The sequence below is a fragment of the Stegastes partitus genome, unplaced genomic scaffold (assembly GCF_000690725.1).
Source record: "Stegastes partitus isolate 25-593 unplaced genomic scaffold, Stegastes_partitus-1.0.2 Scaffold563, whole genome shotgun sequence".
NCBI classification, from domain to species: domain Eukaryota; kingdom Metazoa; phylum Chordata; class Actinopteri; family Pomacentridae; genus Stegastes; species Stegastes partitus.
The window spans coordinates 168,112-193,522 of record NW_007578294.1 but is presented as its reverse complement, the minus strand read 5'-3'; the positions used below and the strand labels follow the sequence as shown (position 1 = coordinate 193,522).

Genomic DNA, 25,411 nt, shown 5'->3' with positions numbered 1-25,411 from the left:
CAAAGTAAACAAAGATGTTCTGTGACCCAATTTCCAGTCACACCTTGAAAGGAGTTTTCCAAAAGCACCATGAAATGTATTCATACCCTCCCATTAAAGAAGGAAATAAACTGAAATAAGTGGAAATTGACAAAAGTAATAATAAGTGAAAGAAATTAATGAAAATCATAACATGGGTTTTGAATGGTGGTTCAACAGATATGGTTTTGATTTTGGCCCACTGCTCATCAGCAAAGTGCTCTAAGTTGTCTGGGACAGTTTTTTTTTTTATTTATTTTTTTAAATATTCTTTTCAACCACAATTCAAAAACAACGTCTTATTTCACTAAATTATAATTTAGCAAATTTGTATTTATTAGCATTTTTTTCAGTTTCTAGTTATTTGAGTGACTTTTGTGAATTTTGCTTTTTCTTTAATAGAAGGGTGTTAATACACTTGAGGATGACTGTAAAGTGCAGCATTTTAAAATAAATACCTGTAGACATGTGAACAAGGCATTACACCAACACAAGAAGAGGCACTCAAACTTGTAAAAGAAAAGATGGCGGCATATTTGTTGTAAGTTTTATCAAAACTTTATTTTATTTCTGGAGCTAGTTTTGATTTCTTCCAGTTTCTTCTTCTTTCCTTCGTTAAACATGGTGTCCACCAACAGCACACTGAAACATTAAAGTCGTTAGAAATCCATGTCACACTCAGTATTCCCGACACAATGACCACTCCACTCTGTAGTGAGCAGTAAACTTCTGATGCAAGTTTGACTTTATCATTTTGTGCCCCACCACATCACAAGAACACGAGGCTGTGTCCCAATCTGATCAAGCCTCCGTGGATGCTCTAAACAATCCCAATCCACAGAGGCCCCACCCCGCAACCAAATAGACCAGAAAGATCTGCTGCCAACATCCCAAACAACGAAGGACACCCTCAGAAGTCCCATGTCCATGTCTCAACGGGTCAGAGCTGTTTTGTCAGCATGAGCGGGACCCACACAGTATAGGAAGGTTGTTTAAATGTTGTGACGGATCACTGGCTGCTAAATAGGAAGTGCTTTTTAAAATGAATACTGGCCAGCTTCATGTTTCGCAACTGAGAGTATAATCTCCATTTCTGTGTGTGTGTAGTGTTGGTTTTTAGTATGATGAGTACTTTACTCTCATAACCTGCAGTGTTTGTGTGTGATGCTGAGACACACAGAGATGTTCTCTGATCATTGTACAGGTGTGCTGCTGCTGACACAGATGCTCATTTGCTAGAGCAAATGGCTCTAAAAAGGCATGCACTAAAATCAATGTAAATAATAACAAACACATTTATTTACAGGCATCCTGTTGCATAAAACTTTAAATAAGTCATATTTCAAAATGTAAGAACAACTAAACAACATGCCAGTACATTAAAGTGCAACAGTAGTGGTCAATAAACTCCAGGTATAAGGCGCCTACAGAATAACAACCAGGCTAAACAAGGTAACATCACAACCTAAAGCTACATCCATCCTAGAATAATGTGTCGTTTGCTATCGTGTCTCTCTGACGATCATGCTGCTGTTGCTGTGCAGCTGAGCGAGCAGGTCTCTGAATCTACCTGCTGCGTTTGTTTTTTTCTGCTTTGGCCTCTTCTCTGTTGGCCTGATGTTTTCCAGGATCACTGAGCAGGGAGTCAAGTCCACAGGCATGTCAGTGTTTGACTGATTGTTGGTTTCTTGATGCCTACGACCCTCAGAACGAAGGTCTTCATCCAGGCTGGTCAGACCGGTGTGCCGGCGGTGATGGTTGCTGTGGAGACGCTGCTGCTTAGCAGCGCGGGAACCCTGGCTGCCATTTCTTCTTCTCTTCCTCCCAGTTCTCTTCTTCTGGTTTTTCTTTGTCACTCTGACACACAGTCTGAGGTTCCTGATATAAAAAAAAACTTACCACATGCAAGTGATTTCACAGAAACACAGGAATCTGAAATGTGCAAACAAATGGACAAATGCATTACCTCTGAAGGAAAGTGTGCGGCCTCGAGCAGGCTGAAGATGTTCCCTCTCTCACACCAACCTCCTTATCCAGCTGTGCATGGCTTAAAAAATCTCTAAGAAAAAATAAGAGAGCAGCAGTTATAATCAGCTAACATGTGAATACAGTCGTGACTCGATAATCCGACACTAAATGTAAAACCTTCTTTTATGTCGGATGGCAAGGCTGTCGGATTGTCAAGATGGAGGTCGAGATACAAGGAGGGCTTGATGCTGGAAGGCTCATTTGTTGTTAATATTTATTGTTCATAGTTGTTATAATAACACTCCGGGGAGCGCTCTGACTCGCTGCGTGTGACGTCGTCGTGTCCTCTTCTGCACATGCGGAACACTTTTGGTTCGTATGAAGTTCACACAGCAGATCACATACAAGTCGCATTTAATTGGAAATGTGAAGGAACTCTCAAAAAAAATCGGATTTCCCAAAAAATCTGAGTTGAGCATTAAGTCCTGCAGTCTGAACGTAGTCAATCTGTGGGATTGTTCAGTCAGATAATACGCCGTCATCCTTATTAAAAATTAGTTAAAGGTAATCTGACATTTCCAGCTTCCATTCTTACTAATTCAGCAGCTCTGCAGCGTCTACTGAACTCACCTCTACTCCTCACAGTTGGCATAGACAATTGTGAAACAGTCTAAACACATTTACACTGAAGTTTTCAACACAATCCTGGAGTGTGACAAGAATCTACCTATCATCAAAAAAAACTAAAACAAAAATTTTTGGTCTTAAACAAAGGTTTCCTGTAAATATTTGTGCACTTATGTGGATGCTGGAGGGTACACATCGACTGTTTTTGTGGAACGGTACAAATACATCACATTTATGTTCGTAGGAGACATTTGGAGCAAACAAACAGATCCTGTTATTGTTTTTCTGACGGGTTGTGCTGCATGGAATGGAATTAGCGAATGGTACAGTGGCTCTTATTTAATGGTAAAAGACATTAAAAGGAAAATTAACAGTCCCACAGGCTCGACTAAAAAGATCTAATCTATTGTTTCTCAGCCTGTCATACTATTGAATCAGTATTTGGGTTCTAAGCAGACCTCAGTGTTACTGTACTGATTGAAAAGGACTGCAGGCAGTGATTAAATTGATGCACTGCAGCTACGTCTTCATAATGTTGCATCATATCGTATGTATTTGTTGTTCTGTTTCTGCTTGTTGTGTTTTATCATTCATGTGAAACAGTGTATGTCTTGGGATGCGAGACAAAGTTTAGAAGAATATTCTTCTAATAAAATGAAATCAAGCTACATTCAGATGACAGGTGGTCTCACCCTCTCACGTTGGTCAGCCTTCTGGGTGTCCACCTTTTGATCAGAACCCACTGGTCACATGTCAGGGACTCGGGATCTGGAAAACAAATCAGAAATACAGCTGTTGTTGGATGTTGCAGTGAATATCGCTTTCTGTTGTTTGTTGCAGCAGAAAATCTTTTATATAGTCCACAGCGATCACAGCGGTGACTGTATATTTCAACTTGTAAGTTTCCATAGGGATCTAAAAACTTAAGCCTATATCAGTGTTACGTACATGTTTGTGACCTGCCACTGCAGTAATTCTCTGCTTTTCTTTGGACCAGAATGTGCTGCAGCAGTGACCCGATTTCTTAACACAGACATGACATTTTCACTTATTGTTGCATATGCAACAAATGAGAGCACTCACCAATGTCAAGGAGTTTGTTTTTGATTGGTGCTTTTGTTCTCTTGGCCTTCTGATAGATCTTCCTACAGGCTGAGCACAGGCCCTGCGAAGGCTTCGGCTTCTTGGGGGTGGCGTGATGTAGGAGGGAAGGACCAGAAGCTATGCTGCTGCAAACAGAGATGCAGTCCTCATCCGACTCAGTCAATCCTGTATCGTTTATCTCTACAGTCTGCTCCATGGTGACATTCTCGTCATCATGAGTGCAGTCAATGATGTCGATGAGGTCACGCTGCCTCCTCTCATCTGTATCAACCACGCTGTCATCAGCTTCAGTCTTCCTCTGCCACGTCCTCCGTCTCTGACTTTTCAGCCGACGCTGAATAACGTCTTCATCTGACACGGGGCTTTTCTGAGGTCTGTTCTTGGAGGCCTTTGGCAGTCTGGTGGAGTGTTGGGGACACATGGATGTTTTCCACCTCAGACGATACTCAAATGACCTGTGGCAGAGAGCAGCCATGACGACTTGTGTTAAAGCACCTGTAACGTGTGGTACAGTGACACGACTATGAAAGTGCACAGCTTCACAGTTCAAATGAGGTCACAGACTGAAAGCTTTTCTCATCATCTTACCAATAATACTTGACTCTTATGGATAACGAGTGACCGACGGAATCCAATCCATCTGCATCATACCTGCTGTCAATCACACACATGCAGTTTGAAGATAACAAATCACAAACAAATACAGCACCGTATCACAAATGTGTTCTTCTGCAGGTTTCTGTTTAATGTCACAACAGAAGGGCTAAATACTTGTTCAACAACATGCAACCTTTCTGTCGATTTGTGCCCGAATAAGCTGACAAACCACTTAGTCTACAAAAAGAAAATGTGAAAAATATCAATCTGTGTTTTCCAACATGATGTCCTGAAGAGAAATTCACTTTACTGTCATAGAGGAGTAAAGAAACAGGAAAAAATGCAAATTTAGGAAGCAGGAAATTCAATAACTTGACAATTTCTTGATCTAAAAAAATACTCAGATCAACTAATTGATTATGCAGATTAATTTGCTACAGGTGAGAAGCTGATATTGTGTTTTAGTGCCCGCTATTACCAAACTGATCTTGCAATGACCACAAGCCACAACAATACACAAAAAGCAAGCGCTGAGCCCACGATACCCTTGTGGTGATGTTTTGCCAAAAACTGAGCAATCATCCTCATGTCTCTGCATTATTTTACTTGCTCTCTGACCTAGATTATAACTAATCCAGTCCTTTTTACGAGTTGAAATAGCTTTAAAAGAGCAGTAAAACTAATATAATGCCCAAAAAAAGGATAGCAGCCCCTACATTGTGACTGAAAAGGTATCAAGGCATCAAAATGGCTTCAGGATTTTTACTTTTATTTTCTAATATTATAGTTTACAGGATAGCTAGAAAAGATCTACTTTCTATATTACACATATAAAATTCATCTGTAAATGATACTACTGACAGTATAAACATGATATTAGGCACACCATTAGTACAACATCTTTTCAGGTATTCACTTTCACAAACACACACACACAGTAGCCGGATCACAAACATACGGTTTGCATATTATGACTAATTGATCCAGACAGAAGCAGCTGTGTACGAAGAGAAACCAGGTGACTGTTTAACAAGAACTAAATGGTCACTTTTTTTTGGCACAACAGTTTTTGTCTCTAAAGTATTCAGACTCATTGAACGTCTAATGTTGTTCAGCTAGCTTTAGCATCGATGCTAAGCTAGCCAAAACAAAGTAAGTAGATTGTGACTCTGCAGTGAAGCTAAGCTGACTTTAAAACTTACTTCGTCTCTGATTCTTCACATTTTGCGCAGTTTGACATGTTGCTGGCTTGTTTTTATTTACACTCTGAAGCTAAAGCAAAAAAAAAAAACAAAAAACAAAACTTACTTGTTAACAGGCTCGAGCCTCGCTGAGCTCGCGGGCTGTTTGTTGTGTTGAGCTCGAGGACAAACAAACTAAGTTGAATCAGCGCGCGGGGGGAGCAGCAGCTTCCCGGATGTCCAGACGCCCCGCAGGTCGGTGAAGTTCCGGCTTCTTCTCCTTCATCCTCCTCCTCCTCTGCTGCTCTGCTCTGAAACAGCAGCGAGTTAGCGCCGCCTGCAGGATGGAGCTGCGTTTTCAGGACCCCAGCTGTAAGACATGTCTTTACTTTAAAGAGGAGCCGGCTTTTCTAGTCACCATACACTGGCAAAAATATATATATATAACTATGGGCAATGTTTAGTAGAATAAACCTTTAAACCCACAACTTGTTAGTAAGAAAGTACAAATTAGGTGGAATAACCCTTTTAAACGATACACAAGTGGGTAAAAAATGAGTATTTTAGGTGGAATAAGCCTTAAAACAGTAATGAAGTGAACAAAAGCAATATATATTCAATGGAGTGAACCTTTAAAGCCGCACCTTGTTAGTTAGAAGGTACAATTCAGGTGGAATAAATCTGTAAAAGAATAAGAAAGTGGACAGAAAGTAGTATTTTGGGTGGAATAAACATAACATTTTAGTAGGAAAGTACAATTTGTGTCGAATAAACCTTTAAAACTATCACATGTTGGTTAGAAAATACAATTTGGGTGGAAAAACCCTTTAAAACTATACACAAGCGGATAATAAAAGGAGTATTTTAGGTGGAATAAGCCTTAAAACAGTAAGGAAGTGAACAAAAGTAATATATATTCAATGGAATGAACCTTTAAAGCTGCACCTTGTTAGTTAGAAGGTACAATTTGGGTGGAATAAATCTTTAAAAGAATAAGAAAGTGGACAGAAAGTAGTATTTTGGAGGGAATATACCTGTCAAACTGTCACATATTGGTTAGAAAATACAGTTTGGGTGGAATAAACTTTTAGAACTATTAAGATGTGGACAGAAAATAGTATTTTGAGTTGAATAAAACTTGTCAGAAAGTACAATTTGGGTTGAAAAAGCCCTTTAAGAACTATGGGGGTCATTCCATATCAAATCTACCAGAGGGTCTGATGCCACCCCCTTAGATTCCTCTGAAAAATACATCTCAGGTGCTCCTATACCAAAATTATGGAGAAATCCCAAATATTAGGAGTCCATCGGTAATAGTTTTAAAGTTACAGCCTTTTAGTTTTGTAGTTCATTTTATGTGTTTTAGCCTCTCAGACCATCTTCTGGCACTAATAACTCCTACAGTATGGCATACGGAGCTTTAAACCTGGGCTAACTTTTCCTGTGGAATCCAAAAACATAATCAGTTCTGGTGCATTGTTTTATTTGTCTACCTACAAGGCTGTAAAAATGAAAAAAGACACCATCTGTACAGTCCTTCAGTTGAAAAGTATGACAGATTAAGCACTCAGAGTTGCTTTCCTCTCACGCTGTCGTAGCATTATTTCAACATCAGGAAAAACTACCAATTTATAACGAAGAAAAAAAGTGAAAACAAACCAGATTCTCTTTTTTCTGAAGGTGATTTTATTGCTTTAGAGACAGCAACATAAAAGACTGCTCACCGTGTCAGAGAATCATCATTACATTCATTGCAGACATAAACTGACACAATTTGGGCAGCAGGAACCTGAAAAAAGAGCTTGAAGAACAATGGAGGCTTTCCATATTAAAAGTACCAGAGGGTCCAAAGTCACCCTCTCAGATTACTCACCGAGTGTTGTTTACACCTCTCCGTACGTGAATATAATCTAACATGTTGTCCAAACGCTGATTACATTCCTTGTTATCTGATCTGATTCTGTGTTTATTGCAGTGAAGTTTTACTTTTATAGACATTACTGTGAAAGTGTAGAGCAAAACTCAACAAATGTGATGAGCATTGTGTGGTTCTGGAGAGGTTTGTGTGTCTGTCAACTAAAGGCACAAACACTGTGTCTTTTGCCCTCCTTTTTATGGACGGGCCGACCGGATACTGCCGTAGGTGTAGCTGTTGCAGTCGTCTAATATTGCTGGCACTTGCACTGGGACACCATAGTTGCATTCGCTGAAACTTGGACGTTAGAGTTTCAGTAAATTAACTTCATCTAGTAGATGTGGGGAGACTGTTGCACCTTGTGTCCCCCATTTTAGAGGCACTACTGCCTAAATAAACTAAAACAATGTCAGTTTTAAGGCTTGTTTTTGACACAGGACCCTTCTGCAACAACATAATAATTCAGGGCAGTTGTGTAAACTCCCAAACAAATTTACAAGCACTCAAATGCATAGGCAGAAAGCTCTCATGACTACATAACAAAACACACTGTCTGCAACAACTGTGTAGACTCTGCACTAAACTTTTCCCCAGTTCCCCGGATGCAACAAAGGCTGTGACTGTGCATTTTCTTTTATACCTGTGTGACTCACTAATCCACTGTCAACGACCTTCAGCTGCAAGGTATTGAGGACTGAGATTGTCGCTCCTGTTCTGGGGAGGACTTTGAGCACACACAAACACTGCTAAGTCACAGAGGAATTTCAACAACTCAGTCAGAGCAGCCTGAAGGGAGTTTTGCAGGAACATTCAACGGGAAGAGAAGGGAAGATTTCCTCCGCCGCTCTCCTGTTGCTTTCTTTGTGTTGGATTCCGTGCATTGCAGATATAAACGTAGAGAGAACAATGAGGAAAGCAGCAGTGTTTGTGTTTTTGCTGCTCACCGTAGCTATGGAGGTGAGTGGTGCTGCAGATAAGAAGAAGGGATCCGAGGCAGAAACCCCCAAGAAGGTGAAGGCAAAAGAAGCTGAAACCACTGACACCATTCCTGCAAGCAAAACCAGTTCTCCAGCTTATAAAGGTAACCTGCTGGTGGTGCCGATGGATGGGAGTCACTGGGTAGGTGTAAAAGCCATTGCCCAAGAAATGGGTCGCCGTGGACACCGGGTCACCGTGGTGATACCGGAGATCTCCATGCGGATGGGCCCGGGGAAGCACTACGACACTGTGACCCATCCTGTTCCTTATGATTACGCTCATATGGACAGTGTGCTGTCCACAAACAAGGACGTACTGGAAAAATCTACACAGTCTTTCCTGGAGAAGGTGCAGGCACGAATCTCACAGTTTCAGGCCATTCATGACATCATTCACACCACTGCAGAGAGCTTGCTGTTCAATGACAGTATCATCACACATCTGGCACAGCAGGTGAGTAAAAAAAACAGAGGCTGGATCGGCTTTAAAATGTGACCGTGTCGCATTTCAAGCTTTCACATTACATTTCCAAGTCCTTTTAAGAAAGTGTCACAGAGGTGGTGACTTGCTTAATGTTTAGGGATGATGCTGCATTAGACTGCATTATATTACAAAGTGCTTACAGTATAATTTATCTATTCAAGTTTGAACAATAGTAGAAGAAGTATGTGCATCCTTTACTTAAGGTGAAAGTGGCAATACCACAGAAACATGCCATTGCAAGGAAAAGTCCTGCAAAAACAATCTTATGAAAGTAAAAGTGGCATCAGCTGAATTACCAAAAGAAAAATTTCATGTTTAACAGAAAAATGTCGTTTTATAGTGATATTATAATACACAGTGTTTTTATATTGCTTAAACTGATGCATCATTGTGTAGATATCACTTTACTGTTGTAGAAGGCTGACTTGGAGCAAGTTGTAAACACGCTACACACTGAATAGCCAGGGCTGCAAGGTGGCTCGGTGGTTAGCATCGTTGCCTCGCAGCAAGAAGGTCGCCACTTTGCGTCCCGGTGAGAGCATCCAGAGTGGAGTCTCCATGTTCTCCCTGTGCAGCGTGGGTTCTCTCCGTGTTCTCCGGCTTCCTCCTACAGTCTAAAAACATGTTGAGGTTAATTGGTGATTCTAAATTGTCCGTAGGTGTGAATGTGAGTGTGCTTGGTTGTCTGTCTCCAAGTGTAGCCCTGTGATAGACTGGTTACCTGTCCAGGTGTCCCCTGCCTTCACCCTGAATCAGCTGGGATAGACTCCAGCCCCCCGTGACTCTAGTGAGGCTTAAGCGGTGTGTAGATAATAAATGGATGGATGGATAGTATCAAATGAAGCACCAAAAGAAAAACTACATGTTTAACAGAAGTTGTAAATACGCTATACACTGAATAGCCACAACATAAAACAGTGCAACAGTGTTTAGGTGGATTGAACATGTCAAAATAATGGAATCTAAGGTTTCCCAGAAAAACATTGCATTGTAATGAGATGATCCGTGTTATTCACCTCACTTTAAATTAGTGGCTCTCAGTGTCGAGGTCAGGCCCTTCCACTGTGTCTGGGGGTAAATGTAGGGTAAGTGGGAAAGAAGGAAGTTCAATTCTGCAACAAAAATTTGGCTTTTGTATGAAATGTTGGTTAAATAGACCTCTATGCGTGTCAGATTCTCAAATGAAACTCTTTAAATTAAACCAGATATGCCTCAAAACTGTGCAGTTCCTGAGTATGCACTTAAGTTACCTTCCCACACTAATGTAGGGTGAAAAAGTGATTGCAGGAGAAAAGAGGTAAACTGTCTTTATCTGGTTGGTTTCTCTTCCTCTGTGTGTCACGTTTGAATGTATAAGTAACTTTACTGCTTGAAGATTTGCCACTCACTCGTATGTTTGCTCTTCACCTTCTCACTCTTTCACTTTGTAGAACTTTGATGCCGTTCTGACAGACCCCATGGTGCCGACAGGCTCACTCATAGCTCGGAAATTAGGTGAGTTCACCCACATTTGGATCTCCTGTGTGCTCATGTGCATTTTCTCATCAGTTGTTGCTAAAACACTTTCAGGTCTCCCCACCATCAACATGCTGAGGGGCATTCCCTGTTCCTTGGATATGAAGGCTGCAGGCTGCCCATCCCCACCGTCGTATGTGCCTCGCTTTTTCACTGGATTCACAGACAGAATGACCTTCAAGGAGAGAGTTATCAACACTTTGGTTAGTGCTCTGAGCCAGACATGCAGGAACAAGCTCATGTATAAAAAGACCTGCTAATCCAGTTTCGTTTTTATTCTTTCAAATGACAAATGGTGTTTCCTAGGTGACCATTTTATTTTGCAAACTAATGCAGATTCTGGTATTCAGATCTCTTTACTTCATGCTTTCCATATTTATGGCAAACAAAACAAAACAAAACAAAAAAATTACTGTGAATGTGATGATGGTGGATCAAAAAAAAACGCTTAGGTGCACATTTAAACAGTGGATTCACAAAGTTGTTCCAGCAAATTCATTTGTTGCTGGTGATGATATTCAAATGGAGAGATGCTTTCTTTCTGCACATATTGTTTAATGGATTAAGTAAATAGGCTGACAGTGCTTGAAGTCATGTCAAACACACAATAGGCTAAAAAATACACAATCCAAACATATAATAGGCTAAAAAAAATACAATCTGACCATATAATAAGCTAAAAATAGAAGTAAACACAAAAGAGAACAGAAAAATCTGCATAAGGTACATATTAAGTCTTTGGTTCCAATCTGGATTTGTATATAGACAAAATGTTTTACTAGAATTTTCATGCATCTGTGCACTATCTTGGCATTTCCATTTTCTTCCAGGTATTTAAGCATAGAAATGCAGCACAAATAAAAGACATCCATAACAACCATAAGACAATCATCAAATATCAAACAAGTACAGTGTTGTCTTTGTTCCTTGCGGTGGTTTAGAGGGATAAACAGGGTTATAAAACCTCCTGGGTGTGTTTAGTAGGACGATAGGTTATGCTGTGCAAAAGTTACAAGTCGGGGAGGTGCTTCAACTTCTGATAATGGTCATTCATCTGTTACACACTACTTAGGTCACACCTAAAACAAACCGTTCTGAAACTCACCTAAGTCATTGTTCAGTCAGTCAGAATCTATCAAATGCTTCACCACTTCACTGTATGTTCTAAATCATGTAGTTTGACCTGGACTGCATCACTGCACTTGCACCTCAGCTTTATGATTTGAATTTCAGTGCTACATCCTGGTTGTTTATTGCGCTCTGATGCCTCTCACCTACAGGTGGCTTTATTTGAGCCCCTCCTTTGCCGACTAGTGTACGGGCACTTTGACCACATAGCCCATAAGTTCCTGGGAGAGGAGGTGGGCATTGCCGAAGTGCTGTCAGACTCTGATATATGGCTGATGAGGTAACGTGTATAAAGGTTACACAGAAGAATAAACATGTGTAGAAGCATAAAGTCAAACAATACTATTGTACAAATAGCTTTCCAGATCACACCGAAAGAAAAATAATCTTGTTGTGTTTGCACAGGATTGACTTCACACTGGAGTTCCCGCGCCCTCTCATGCCTAACATGGTACTAGTTGGCGGGATCAACTGCAACGTGAAAAATCCTCTGCCTAAAGTAAGATCTGTGTACTTCACATTCCAGTTACACTTAAAAAGCACCACAGCGACACTTATTGTAAAGCAGGAAGATGGTGAGATGAATAGAGAAGGAGTAATGAAAAGAAAGTCCCCATGCATGTGGATGTTTTTTGCAGGATTTGGAGTCCTGGGTGTCGGGAGAACATGGGTTCATAGTGTTCACTCTTGGTTCCATGGTGTCAGAGCTGCCAGAAAAGATCACCGCTGTCTTCCTGGAGGCCTTCAGACAGATTCCACAAAAGGTACAAGACAATGTAGGATCATAAATCAATGCAACAATCAAAACTTTAAAGGACCAGTGGATGTTTCTTCAGCACCAACAGCTCAGGACAGTACACATGGCCACATCTTCCTCCTCCCGTCATGTTTCATTTGCAAGCTGTGGGGTTTTGCACATACAAAAATAATCCAACCGCAACCATTTGGCCATCTAACACTGTAAAATACACTGAATGCCGGTAATTAGTTGTTAACTTGAGTAATGATACCTTCACTTTACCTGTCTCTCCTTTGCACCACTTGTGTCCGTTCTGCTCCTCGTATGTCTGTTTTTACATACAGTCGATGGACCAGAGGGCTGCACCACAAAGAAACTTTGACATAATCAGCCTTTCTTGTGTAAAACATCTCGACAAAACATAAAACCCCAGTCAGCGATAACAGGTGTCACAATGGTGCTTATCAACTTCCTTTTTCAACTTCAGTTTTTCTCTTCAGACTCTTGCAAATTTATTTTAAAAGGGGTGTTTAACGCGTCATGCGACTCTTCTTCCACACAAAATGGACTGATGGCGTGCATCTACTTCAGTCAACAGGTTGTTAGAATTGAGAGCTATGAAGAAAATCAACAAAATATTCTGGATAAAAGTGCTGCTCCTGGAAATGATGCAGGACAGGAATGCTGGTAGAGAACTGCTAATCATGCAAGTTAATACAATTCTTTTACCGCTCAGTAACTTCAGCTGCTTATATCAAACATGAGAGCTGCAAACTGCAGCTCTTAAACTTTATTTTTTTTGAAACATGATGCTCAAGAAGTGCATTCAGGTCTGACGCTGTCCCATAATGAAGCATTTTTCTATTTTTTTTTTTTCAGTGTGTGTTCTATAAGCTGCAATGCTAGCTGTGTAAAACAGACTTGGCAGCAAATCAGGACCAAACATAAAAACATTTGTAAATTTACCGACTACATTTAGGTTCCTGTGGTACCGTACAGCAGATACAACATATTCCACAGCTGAGAATCTGTATCACTTATAAAGAATCATCAGGAAAAGCACTGGTGAAAGGAAGATCGATTCTCAACATGACTTACTGCAGAATAAGTTACCACATTAGTGACACCGAAAACTCTGAATTTTAGCTCAACATACTACCAACCTGCTACTACCCTGATTTTGTAGTACACCCCTCAGGCCCACTCGCGGATTGATCGGAGCTGACCCATGTGAGGAAACACCCACTCAAAGACAGAGTGGAGCAGATACGAGTGGAGAAGGTAGCAGAGGAGAGCCTGAACAGCTGCAGACACTCTCACACTCAGCTGAGATGAATGCACATACATTTGGAAAATGACACGTTTACATTTTTTGTTTCCAAATTCTGAGGTTTGTAGGGCTCCAGCTGAATGGTCCAGACTGTACTCTTGCTTCTGATGTGTGGAAAGTCACTGTCAGTCTGTTTGTAAATGCAGAAAGGCTCAACGGTTTCAATGGGTGGGGCTAACATGCTCCACACATGGACCAACTGTTCATATATAGAACAAAGAAACTGGCATGACAGCGCACACACAGGGGGAGTGTGACTTCACTTTCTGTTAAGGATACCATTACACTTCCTCTTCATATGACAAATAGCTGCGTGCTGCTATATTATATACACATATGGTACCTTTGATATCTTTCACTTTGACAGGTGATATGGAGATACACTGGGAAGATTTCTGGTAACGTACCAGAAAACGTGAAGCTGATGAAATGGGTGCCTCAGAACGACCTCCTAGGTCTGTGAGTCCACTGCAACATACTCTTAAATGTGAAGCACGTTAGTCAAAACTGTGACATATAATCATGACATCCGATATTGGTGATTGTTTTGTATGTTAGCGCATCCGGGAGCTCGAGCTTTCATCACTCACGCCGGTTCACACGGTCTGTTCGAGGGACTGTGTCACGGTATTCCCATGATAATGGTGCCGATTGCCGGAGACCAGCCTGACAACGCACAAAGGATGGCGAGCAGAGACGCAGGAGTTGTTTTGGATATTACCACCCTCACAGTTGAAAGCCTTCTCCAGAAACTGAACGACGTCCTTTATGATGTCAGGTCAGAAAGCTGTGTCCCTTGTGTGACCTTTTGTTTCAGAATCTGCTTTTTTTTTTTTTTTTTTTTTAATTTTATACCATCTACTCCAAATCAGTGTTGTATTCTTCAACCCTTCCCCTCCATCTGTGTGTGTCCAGGTACAAAGAGAATGTGCAGAAGCTGTCAGATCTTCATAAAGATCGGCCACTCGACCCACTGGAACTGTCGGTGTACTGGACCGAGTTTGTGATGAAACACAAAGGTGCAAAACATCTCAAAGCTGCCGTCCACGACCTCAACTTTATCCAGTACTACTGCCTGGATGTAGTCGCACTGTTAGTTACTGTGGTGCTGGTTTGTGTAATGCTGACAGTAAAATGTATAAAACTATGCTTCCGGAAAGTGACTGGGAAGAGAAAGCAGGAGTAACAAGATCTAAAGATGACGATTTGTGCATCCTCATCTGTTTAAGGGAAAAATAGAAATAATGTCGTTATCCGCAAAAATTTGATTTAAAATGTGTGGAATTAGTTGTAGTATAAAACAGGCTGAAGAGGAATCATGTGGTGATCACATAGACATTTAATAAACAGAAAATACAGAATATAATTAGACTCCATTAGGTATGGGCTTGAGGGATGATCAGTGGCCATCGTTCGTCGGGGGGAAAAAGGTGTACTCTATAGCCAGAGCAACAACAAAAGCTCCGAAGCCCCACTTGAATCCTCTCCGCGCAACATCCATCATTTTCGGAGGTTGAGGAAAGAAGGAATATCTCCAAACCTCATTGCTGCAGAGAGAGATTGAGAGTGACAGGACAGAAAGACAAGTGTCAGGAATCGTTTTAGATACAAACATTTCACACATAGGTACAAATACTGACCGTGCCCATGGGTCCTTGAGTCCTCTGGCTGCCAGCCTCTTCTGCGTGAACTCCATCGGTGTTCCCTCCACCTTCCATTGTCGCCAGTCTGGCAGGGTGAACTTGTCGGGGTGGTCACCTCCCATACTGAACACAAACACAGATAGAAGCATATGAGCAGTGGTGTTTAAAGTTTAATGCTTACTAGCAGACCAATACAGCTTAGAGTTAGGGTTGCTTATGAAATGACCTGTGTTTTACAAACTGAGATACATCTGCTGTTAAAAACAGAAACAAGCGATGCATTTCCATTAGAGCTGAGCAATTAATTGATTGACGCTGCTACTAGCAAACGGCAAATGTTGCAAGTTAGAAAATACGTTTTGCAGGACATCTGATGCTGTGATTAAACTGTCATGTCAATGGTTTTACAAATAGATGCTGTCCTCCAGGTGTGACGGTCACCTCTTGATGGTGTCTCATGTTTACAAACTATGACATTGTGAATATTGAACTGAAGCCTGAATTTGAAAATTGGAACAAAGGAAGTATTTTTTCTTACAACACATATGGTTTGTATATCTCCTGTTCCAATAAATGTCATTTTTAATAAAGCTGAAGCCTATTTTTGTAACATAAATGTAATAATCTGTATAGAAAAGGCCCAAATATTACAGCTTTTTCAGTCACTATCGAAGAGGGACCAACAGCTGATATTTGGAACTGATATACATTTGCAGTAAAATTGACAATCTTGGTGTGAAAATTTTGAATAAAATAAACTTCAACATAACGTTTTGTTGAAATGCCTTTGTTTATGTGTAACTAAAATGGTCTCACATTTCAACATGTATCCTTCAGTGGTAACGGGCTGCTACTTGTGACATGTCATGAACAGATAGTGATGTGGGCAGGAGATTGCTGGAGACCACAGATGACTGACAACTATGGATAGAAAGATGTGGCAGCTTGTTTTTTGTTGTTTATTTTTTTTAAAAATCCAGTTAAAAAAAAAAACAAATCATACCGACACCTTGAAATGAAATAATGCTGAATATTAGCCCTGAATATCGGCCAGGCTGATAATGATTGGACCCCTATCATATAACAGGATGATGATTACATGAGAGGACTGCCTAGAATGACATAGACTTGATTGATTTAATAAAGCCCTACTTGTAGAGATAGAAACACACAATATTTTTTCCCGAAAGAAATTTTGGTGCTTAGTGAAAAAGAAGATGGAAAAGGTTCTAAGACTGTTTATTTAGAATTTGCAAATCATATAATGTCCTGCATCCCTATATATGGTACAAACTAAAGTTTTTCTGACCTTATTACAATTATGTTGTTTTAACATTACAAGTGCACAAGAGTGACAAACACACAAAGTAACTCAAAAATATCTACAACTGAAATGTTGACCTTTCTGCACGCATTTATTTGAAAGGACAGACTTTTACATGCCTTTTTTTCCCCTTTGTAAACAGAACAAGACTCAACAATACTAATAGTTTGGAGTACTGTAGAATTGTCACTACTTAAAATTCATATCTAATTACTAAATCAAACATGTTTCACATGTACAGGAGGGAATGTTTTTGAGACATATTGAAGTGTCCATTAATTTATTATTAGCCAAGGAAATCAGGCCAGCTAATTCTGTGCTCTCTTTCAAGTCACTTCTTAAAACACATTTTTATTGGAGAGCGTTTCCTGATTTTATTTAAGTTTCATGTTTTATAGCTTCCTGCTTTATTTGTGTGCTTTCTACTTTTATCAATTATTCTGTGTGCTTATTGTATTTTAATTTTTAATTAATTTTTTATTGAAAAGCACTTTGTAACATTTGTTTTGAAAAGTGCTCTATAAATAAAGTTTGTTATTATTATATTGTAAGTGTAGGTGCACACAATCCTCAGTGCTTCAGGAGAAGGAAACTTAGCTCTCTTTTATGATTCTTGAAGAAGTGTCACCTCTCATCCATGTGACTTTTTCAGCTCTAACTGAGGACTGGAAAAAGTCCACTTTGCCTTCAGCTGAAGCATTTAGGATGACCATGACCTGCCTGACTGAGAATCTACAGTCATAAGTACATGCACTAACGCGTTGGCTACTTCACTGTAGTTTTGTAGAAATTGGTACAAATATTGGGTGTCACTTTTAAAATTAAAACACTAAATGATATCGCAAATTAAAACAGCCGTTACACACGTTCTGTGGACTTGTTTAGCAAAGTTGAAAACATCGTACAATCACGCTGAAATGTCGTGACAATAATGTTGTTTTCAACACATTTACAACTATAAAGTGTAATGTCAACTTCTGTTTGGACACCGTTTGGCCAATCCATGCGAACCATACTTGTGTTTCTGGATGTCTTCTTAATTAATCTGTCGCTGTAATGTCAATTTAAAGCTGAAGCTGCGTTGTGATAAGACAAACATACAAATTAAACTCGTGTAATCTACGTTATGACTAATGACATTAATCCAATCCGTATGATCATCGATCAATTTATCATCGAACCATTGGGGTGAAAAGGGTGCTGACTGAGTCAAGTGTAGATTAAACACATCGATGAAGGCAGACGATGTTCTCTCTGCTAGCATGGCGTTAGCCAGCGATGCTAACGCTAGCTAAATAAAACTGTAAAATTTGTACTACGATTCAATTTTTGTCGCACCTTACCGTGTGCAAATTTTGCTTTATAACATTCTGTAATAGTACCACAACAAGTGACAGAGAAATGTAGGATATTACAAATAAAAACCACTGTACCTGAAAGGTTTGCTATGACCTCTGCTGTTGTTTTTAAGTGCTGCGGCAGTTAACGCTGGTTTACGGCAACACTACGGCAACACTTTAGGGCCAAAATACCGGAGCGTCTTTTTCAAGGAGAAGGCGTTTTGATTTTTTACTTTGGAGCGCCAACCTAAGACCAAATCTACACGAACATCTCTGCGTTTAACTGATGTTGTAATAACAGTTTGTTCGTTTGTGTAAACTTTAAGGAAAACGTTGTTTCGGCATTTACAAATAAATTACATATGATTCGTGTAGAATTATTGTTTTTAATCCACAACTCTACCCAAAGTACTTCTCTCTGATGACTAAACTTGGTTCAAATGAGGATAATATTTAAGGAATTTTTGCATCCACATATTTTCAATTAATGACAAAAAATGCAAGTTGTAATCAAAACCTTTTAATAAAGAACTGTGTAATCCTTTGGCATTAAAAATGAAAGGATAAAGTTATGTACATTTTCTGGTATGTCACAATATTCGTGATGTAACATGTCACCATAAGGAGCTAAAATGGACAATTTCCATATAACGTCAGTGTAAAGCATCTGTGGAAAAAAAAAAAAAGGATAGTACGTTTTTATTTAATTTTTTTAAACTTTGATTGGCATCTGTGTCACAAACATTAAACAGAATGACATGATCAGCTGCTACTTTAAAAAAAGAGACAGAAAAAAGTTGTTTTTTAATTTTAAAATAGTGTGGCTGTGCGGTTCCCTCTCATTACTAAAGCAGGGCAGTCAAAGCTAGACTCAAGGGAAGGGGATCTGGCTTCATGAAACAGCCTCAGTGACCGCAAATCTGTGAAATTATTTAATTTATTGTGTTTTTTCAGTTGCTTCTACATCTTTTATGTCAATCAAAATCACATATCGTTGTTACATTACAAAGAACTGTCTTTACTTTCTAACAAAGGCACTGGAAGAAAATTTTTATGTACATTTCAACAGTTATGTCACAAATCATCAGTCATAAAATTACACAACTATGTTACTAATAATTATCTACAATTATGTACACAATTTTCTTAATAAATCACACACAGCAGTGATGGGGCTTGGGGTGTTTGTGCAGCTCAGTGTCCATGTTTCTTGTTGGCCACGTGTTTTTCTGCCCTTTGGCCATCAGAAAGGTTCGTTAAAGTTTGCTTTTAGGGTTGAGCAGTTCCTTCAGAGCTTCCAGGTTCTCCCCCTCTGGAGCGTCAGGCCACGCACTGTGTTCTGGACACAAACAAACAGAACACACAGGATTTAGTATAATGTACAGTACATAATACATACTGTAAAGTGCTGCTGTGACAGGAAGGTGCACACCAGGTATCTCCCAAAAGGAATGGTACAGGCTTTGTCCAGCATCCACTCTCAGTGTGGCTCCAGAGATGTAGGAGGCAGCAGGAGAGAGCAGGAAACACACGACTGGTGAAATCTGAACAAAGAAACACAACAAACAAAAGGTAAAAAGTCAGTCTGATCTATCCACACATCCATCATCTATACACTTCTTAATCCTCACAAGGTCATGGGGGGCTGGAGTCTATCCCAGCTGACTCAGGGTGAAGGCAGGGGCTGCCTGCCACACTGTCAACATTGTTCAGGAATATTTCTAAAGAACATGACAAAGAGTTCAAGATGTTGACTTCACCTCAAAATGAGTTACAGAAAACACTTGACTGCAGTGATTGGCTCAAAGGGTTGTTCAGCTAAATATTAGTTTACGGGTCCCATCATGATTGTTTGCCTTTTTTTTTTTTTTTTTCAATATTTCTGTTGAACCACAATTCAAAAGCAATGTCATGATTTTCATTAAATTTTAATTTATTATTACTTTGTAAGTTTCAACTTATTCCAGTGACAGCTGTTTTTTTCCTTCTTTAATAGGAGGGTATGAATAAATCTGAGGACAACTGTACATATAACTTCCATGAATACTGCAAAATACTGACAAAACTCTTTTAAGATACAACAAATCTGCCCTTGTGTCTGTTCACTACGTAGATGCTCACCTCTTCTGGCACTCCCAGCCTCTTTGCAGGACTAAAGCCAACAGACATCTTGAAAATATGTGGTCCTAATTCCTTATAATTCTCCATGGCAGTTTTGGAATAGATTGTACCCTGCAAAGAAAACAGACACACCAAAGTCAAATTAATACCTAATCAAACATCTCCAGAACAAATCGACTCATGAGCTGCACATACAGGTGCAACGGCATTGACTCGGACTCCTGAAGCCGCCCACTCGATGGCGAGGCTCTTGGTTAGGTTGTCCACCGCTGCCCTTGCTGCTCCCGTGTGGCTGTTGGAGAGAGGAGACTTTGTGTTGCAGCAAAAAATTTTAAAAAGTGTGCAGATTTCTGGGTGGATGGAGGCGGTTCTTACGCCATGCCTGGGAAGCCTTTCCACATGTCAGCGATGATGTTGACGATCACACCTCCGTGCTGCTTCATCCATGCAGTGTAGACTGTATGGAGAGAAAAGAGTCGGTCACACTAAACACACACACACACACACACACATTAAGTCAGTGTCGAGTGAATGCAGCAAGCTCACCCTCCTTGCAGCAGTGGAAGGTTCCAGTCAGGTTGGTGTCGATGACGGCCTTCCAGCCTTTGGAGGACATGTGCTCTGCCGGGCTGCTGAACTGACCTCCTCCATTGTTCACCAGAAAGTCAATGCGGCCGTACTGCTTCAGCACCGTGGACACAAGAGCTTTCACCTGCCGCACAGGGAATCAAAGAAGAAGGCATGTTGAAATTACACACTGAGAGCATCGACACAGAGCCAATCCAGAGTTCAAAGGTGTCCTCACCGAAGGCCTGGATGATAAAATGACACTTAGACACTTAATCGCGATAATAAAGCTCTTTGATAGTTTCATCTAAATGCAAAGTTCAGTTGCATGAACAAACCTGAAGCTCCCTCCCTCCCTGCCTCATAAACAGACCATCACATCCCTTGATAACAGAACTCCATTAGTCCCTCTAATCACCCGAACATCGCGGCACCGGAGCAGCTTTTTCTCTCAGGCCACATCCCTCATGAACAATCAGTCACTAAATCACTAAAGATTACACCACGTCTGTGCAATATTGTTATTTAAACTGTTTTCTAATTAATACGTTTTTCATTGTTGTGCAAATGCTAACATTATTACCTGGACATGATTGTGGATACTTTCGCTTTCATCTATCGATATCAAGTAAAATATAAACTATTCTATCACAATAAACTATATTTCACAGCTCTCCGCTCACCTCGTCCTCGCTGCGGATGTTACACGTCAGAGGAGTGATGCTTGCGCGACTGGTTGGAGGGATTTTCTGTCTCATCTCCTGAGCTGCTGCCTCCAGCCTTTCTGCCTTCCTGCTGGAGATCACCACATTACAGCCTGAAGACACAAGCAAGACAAAACCGTGATGCTCCAGAAGAGACGCACTGAAATGCAAATTTTTTGTGAGCAACAGAAGCAGCAATAAGAACAACAATTAGAAAAATAATAATAAAAGCAGTAATAGTAGTAGGTTATAGAGAACCTCTTAAATTCAAACTTACAAAATCATCAGAATTTAAGACAGATAAAAACAGTGTTGTGTGTGTGAAGCCACACAGTGTTGGTAAAGGTATACACATTATGGAAAGGAATAAACAGCAGCTCAAAAGGAACTAACATCAGGAAAGGCTCTCCAGTAACAGAATATATTGCTTGGATCAAGGTGATAAACATGTAATTGTGTGGTGATGAGACATTATTATGATACATCAGGACTGTATCACACTGCTCCCAGTGATAAAGTGTGTTTCACTGCAGCTCGTTCTAAAGCAGCATTTACAACATCACACATCTTGTCTGTCATCAAACCGTGTGTCTCCACAGTTCCATAAAGTTTCAAAGTTTCGAGGCCTTCACTGTCCAGCTGCAGGCTTGTATCTGTGTCTAAGTTCACCAGGCAGCTTGCTGTCAGTCAGCAGCTTGTCTCCTCTGCGCCCCAACAAACCGTCGCTCCTGCGTGTCCGTGGATCCACTCACCCAGCGCCAGCAGCTCTGCAGAAATGGCTTTACCGATGCCGGTGCCTCCTCCGGTTACTATCGCCACTTTGTGGTTGAACAGCCCAGGTCTGAACACACTGGCGGCCGCCATACTTGTTCTGTGACCTGCAGCAGACTGACGGAGGAGGAGGAGACAACAGCGCCCCCCTGTGGATATGTCACCGCAGCGTGGGACTGAGGTGTTGCTCTACTGCCCCCTTCAGGACACAGGCTGGTCTTTTTCCTTAAATACATACAGTCGTCCTCAAATGTATTCATTAAAGAAAAGGCAAAATTCACAAAAGTCACTCAAATAACTAGAAACTGAACAAAAATAATAATAAATAAAAAATGGCTAAATTACAATTTGGTGAAGTAAGACATTGCTTTTGAATTGTGGTTGAAAATAATAATTTAAAAAAGAAAAAAAAAAAGTTAATTTGAGTCAGGTGTGTTGCAGAACGGAAACATCTAAACCAGGGGTGTCCAATCCTGGTCCTTGAGGGCCACAATCCTGCATGTTTTAGATGCTTCCTTCTTCCAACACACCTGATTCAAATGATCAGCTCATCATCAAGCGCTGCAGAAGCCTGATGACGATCCTGATCATTTGAATCAGGTGTGTTGGAAGAAGGAAGCATCTAAAACATGCAGGTTTGCGGCCCTCGAGGACCAGGATTGGACACTCCTGATCTAAACCCTGCAGGACAGTAGCTCACCAGGACTGGAGCTGGAGATCCCTGATATAAAGGCTTCTCACTGGGGATGTGACATTTGACCTTGGGTGATATTTCAAAGTCAAACTCAAAGTCAAAAAATGTTGATATGTGACCCACCTGCATGAAATCAGTCACATTGTGCCTTGGGCTATAGCCAAGATACAGCCCGAATTCATTAACACCTGACAAAATATTGATTTGGGGTTTATTTATCATTGCTTAGATCGGTCCATTTAGTGGTTTTCTACATGTAGGTAACATATGATATTACAAATCACTGTCAAACACCGTCAGGTGCAATGCGACTGATTTCGTGCAGATGGATCACATATTGCCATGATATTTTTGTATTTATGTATAGTACCGGGGGCACCGGAATCTTTCTGCGTGGAGTCTCCATGTTCTCCTCGTGCAGTGTGGGTTCTCTCCAGGTTCTCCGGCTTCCTCCCACACAGTCCAAAAACATGTTGAGGTTGATCGGTGATTCTAAATTGTCCATAGGTGTGAATGTGAGTGTGCTTGGTTGTCTGTCTCTAAGTGTAGCCCTGTGATAGACTGGTGACCTGTCCAGGTGAACCTGCCTTCGCCCAAAGTCAGCTGGGATAGACTCCAGCCCCCCATGACCCTAGTGAGGATTAAGTGGTGTATAGATAATGGATGGATGGATGTATAGTACCCATTTCACCTTGGACAACCAGCCAACCATAACGAATGAAAGAAAACATCTATGTTGTGGTAAGTTGGACGGAATAATTGGTTTACTGGAGCTCAGTGCAATCTCGGCTAGTGGGGGCACCTATATCACACTCCTGAGGGCTCTCCAGTTTATTAGACCAGTAGTTTCATTCTGGATGCAAATCACATAAAGAAGTCACAAACAATTGTAAGATATTGTGTAGAGATGCTAGTGATGTATTTTTCGACTATTTCTGTTTCTTTTAAGATGAGATTGCCAGATTTTGCTCAGAAAAAACTGAATCACACAAGTGTCTTAAAAGCACAAATGCATTAGATATGAGTTATGAGTATGACTGAGTTTCAGTCGACACATGACTGAAACTCAATGCTGGCAGTAATTCTATCACACATGATGACTAAATAGGGCATATTGAAAATGAAATATTTCCTATTATATTGCAAAATTATCCCTACCCTTCAAAATGTCACCAGGCATTGAGAAAATACAGCTTCTACACCAGTTCCAAGTTATTTATACCATGTTCTACAGCGTTCTGATACACTTCAGCCGATGCAGTAGTTGTCAGTAGTTCTCACTTACTGGTCAATCGGCCAAAACCAAAGAGCTCGGTCAGCTCACAATTAGGGTCCATCAGTGAGACAGAGTGGTGCGTTGTGGCCATTCTAAGGCTACAAGACCTTATCCAAGTATTTTCAAGTGCCAGTGGCCACAGAGCAAAGCATCAACAAAAAGTACAAGAAGTTCCACACGATGAAAAATCTCAAAGGGCGTAGCAGGAAACCACAAGTGACCCCTGCACTGCCAAGAATAGTAGCGCTAGAGGCCAAGAAGAATCCAAGGATCACCACCGAGGTCATTGTGAGGAATCTGAGCAACTCTGGTATCAACATCTCAATCAGACTCTCCAGTGGACACTAAACAAGCCTGGTCTCCAGGGACACACACCAAAGATGACTGTAGTTCTCAAAAACAGCAGCCTGTGCACAAGCTGACCAAAAAAACAAACAAACAAAAAAAAGCTTATGGTCATCAGCTCTGTGGTGGGATGACATGAGCATGGAGTTGTCTGGTCCAAGGATGTGGCTTTGGATTGGTGAAAGAAAGGAGAAACATTCAACCCCAAAAACACCATGTGAATAGTCATCATCATTTTGGCATCTGAAAAACACCTAGAACTACCTGGAAAGGCTCACTGATGCTTCAGTATGGTCATCAGACTTTTGCAAAACACTCACAAGACTGTTGCTGGAATTGTGACAAACACAGAATAGACAGAATACATCAATTAATCTTAAATTTATGGCCTTTCTTGCACAAGTCTCTCAATTTCTCTGTGTTTTCTGAGTCTGAGCCTGGAAGCTCTCTCAGATCTGCAAGAACTGGTCCATTAGTGGTGAGTTCAAATCAATCATAGTGAAATGGTTTTAATCCATCACGCTGCCCACTAATGGAAGAAGCTCCCACTGAGACATGCCCAGACTGAAGTAGCTAAAAAGCCCTCTGTTTTTGATTAACAGGTCACTAGATTCAGATTTAAAAGAAACTGTATGTAAGGTTGATGGTTTACGTGAATTTGTGATTCTTTTTTTTTTCTATCCTTTTAATCTGAATGTTTTATTAGTCAATCTCAGGATTTGGGAGATAATTCATTTTCCTTCTGTTGGTTTCAATGATGGACAATGATTTGTGTAAACAACCAAAAAAACTAATTATATATAGTATAAAACCCCTTCAGTGTTTATTTTAATGCAATTTGATGTTCTCTGCTCACTTGTGTGTATATTTAAACCTGTGTTGCAAAATATGCAGAAACTAGCCCCTTATAATAATGCAAGGGTGTTATCTCTAACATTAAGAAATAATTTTTGTCTCTATGCAGCCATTTGATAAACAAACCTGACAACTTCACGTATCTGCTATGAAAAAACTAATTTATACGCCACATTTTAGGTTAACTG

At 40.4% G+C, this 25,411-nt stretch overlaps 4 protein-coding genes across 6 annotated transcripts; 1 reads left to right on the top strand and 3 right to left on the bottom strand.

The window, feature by feature from the left end:
• Positions 1-566: 566 nt before the first annotated feature.
• LOC103362218 (uncharacterized) lies at positions 567-5,753 on the bottom strand. Of its 3 annotated transcripts, none has more exons than XM_008288511.1 (6): positions 5,623-5,753; positions 4,306-4,371; positions 3,697-4,172; positions 3,306-3,381; positions 1,985-2,077; positions 567-1,896 (listed from the first exon to the last, which is right to left on the bottom strand). In XM_008288511.1, the coding sequence occupies exons 3-6, from the start codon at positions 4,136-4,138 to the stop codon at positions 1,521-1,523; spliced, it is 987 nt and encodes a 328-aa protein (XP_008286733.1). In that variant the 5' UTR covers positions 4,139-4,172; positions 4,306-4,371; positions 5,623-5,753; the 3' UTR covers positions 567-1,520. The 3 variants fall into 3 exon arrangements, with proteins under 3 accessions (XP_008286733.1, XP_008286735.1, XP_008286732.1); XM_008288513.1 differs by having other exon boundaries at positions 4,306-4,368; XM_008288510.1 differs by lacking the exon at positions 5,623-5,753 and having other exon boundaries at positions 4,306-5,583.
• Positions 5,754-8,266: 2,513 nt separating this feature from the next.
• On the top strand, positions 8,267-15,060 carry LOC103362215 (UDP-glucuronosyltransferase 1-1-like). Its single transcript, XM_008288508.1, has 9 exons — positions 8,267-8,841; positions 10,302-10,365; positions 10,441-10,589; positions 11,667-11,794; positions 11,920-12,013; positions 12,153-12,278; positions 13,951-14,038; positions 14,142-14,361; positions 14,499-15,060. Exons 1-9 carry the CDS (start codon positions 8,317-8,319, stop codon positions 14,767-14,769), a joined length of 1,665 nt encoding a protein of 554 aa, XP_008286730.1. The 5' UTR covers positions 8,267-8,316; the 3' UTR covers positions 14,770-15,060.
• ndufb3 (NADH:ubiquinone oxidoreductase subunit B3) lies at positions 14,905-18,161 on the bottom strand. Its single transcript, XM_008288543.1, is given in 5 exon segments — positions 14,905-15,130; positions 15,224-15,349; positions 17,984-18,021; positions 18,023-18,065; positions 18,154-18,161. Coding segments are annotated over 5 exon segments (363 nt in total). The 3' UTR covers positions 14,905-14,982.
• Positions 18,162-18,394: 233 nt separating this feature from the next.
• On the bottom strand, positions 18,395-22,168 carry pecr (peroxisomal trans-2-enoyl-CoA reductase). The gene is made up of 8 exons (XM_008288509.1): positions 22,035-22,168; positions 21,262-21,395; positions 20,558-20,723; positions 20,387-20,468; positions 20,207-20,303; positions 20,012-20,122; positions 19,323-19,434; positions 18,395-19,229 (listed from the first exon to the last, which is right to left on the bottom strand). Exons 1-8 carry the CDS (start codon positions 22,144-22,146, stop codon positions 19,147-19,149), a joined length of 897 nt encoding a protein of 298 aa, XP_008286731.1. The 5' UTR covers positions 22,147-22,168; the 3' UTR covers positions 18,395-19,146.
• Positions 22,169-25,411: the final 3,243 nt, after the last annotated feature.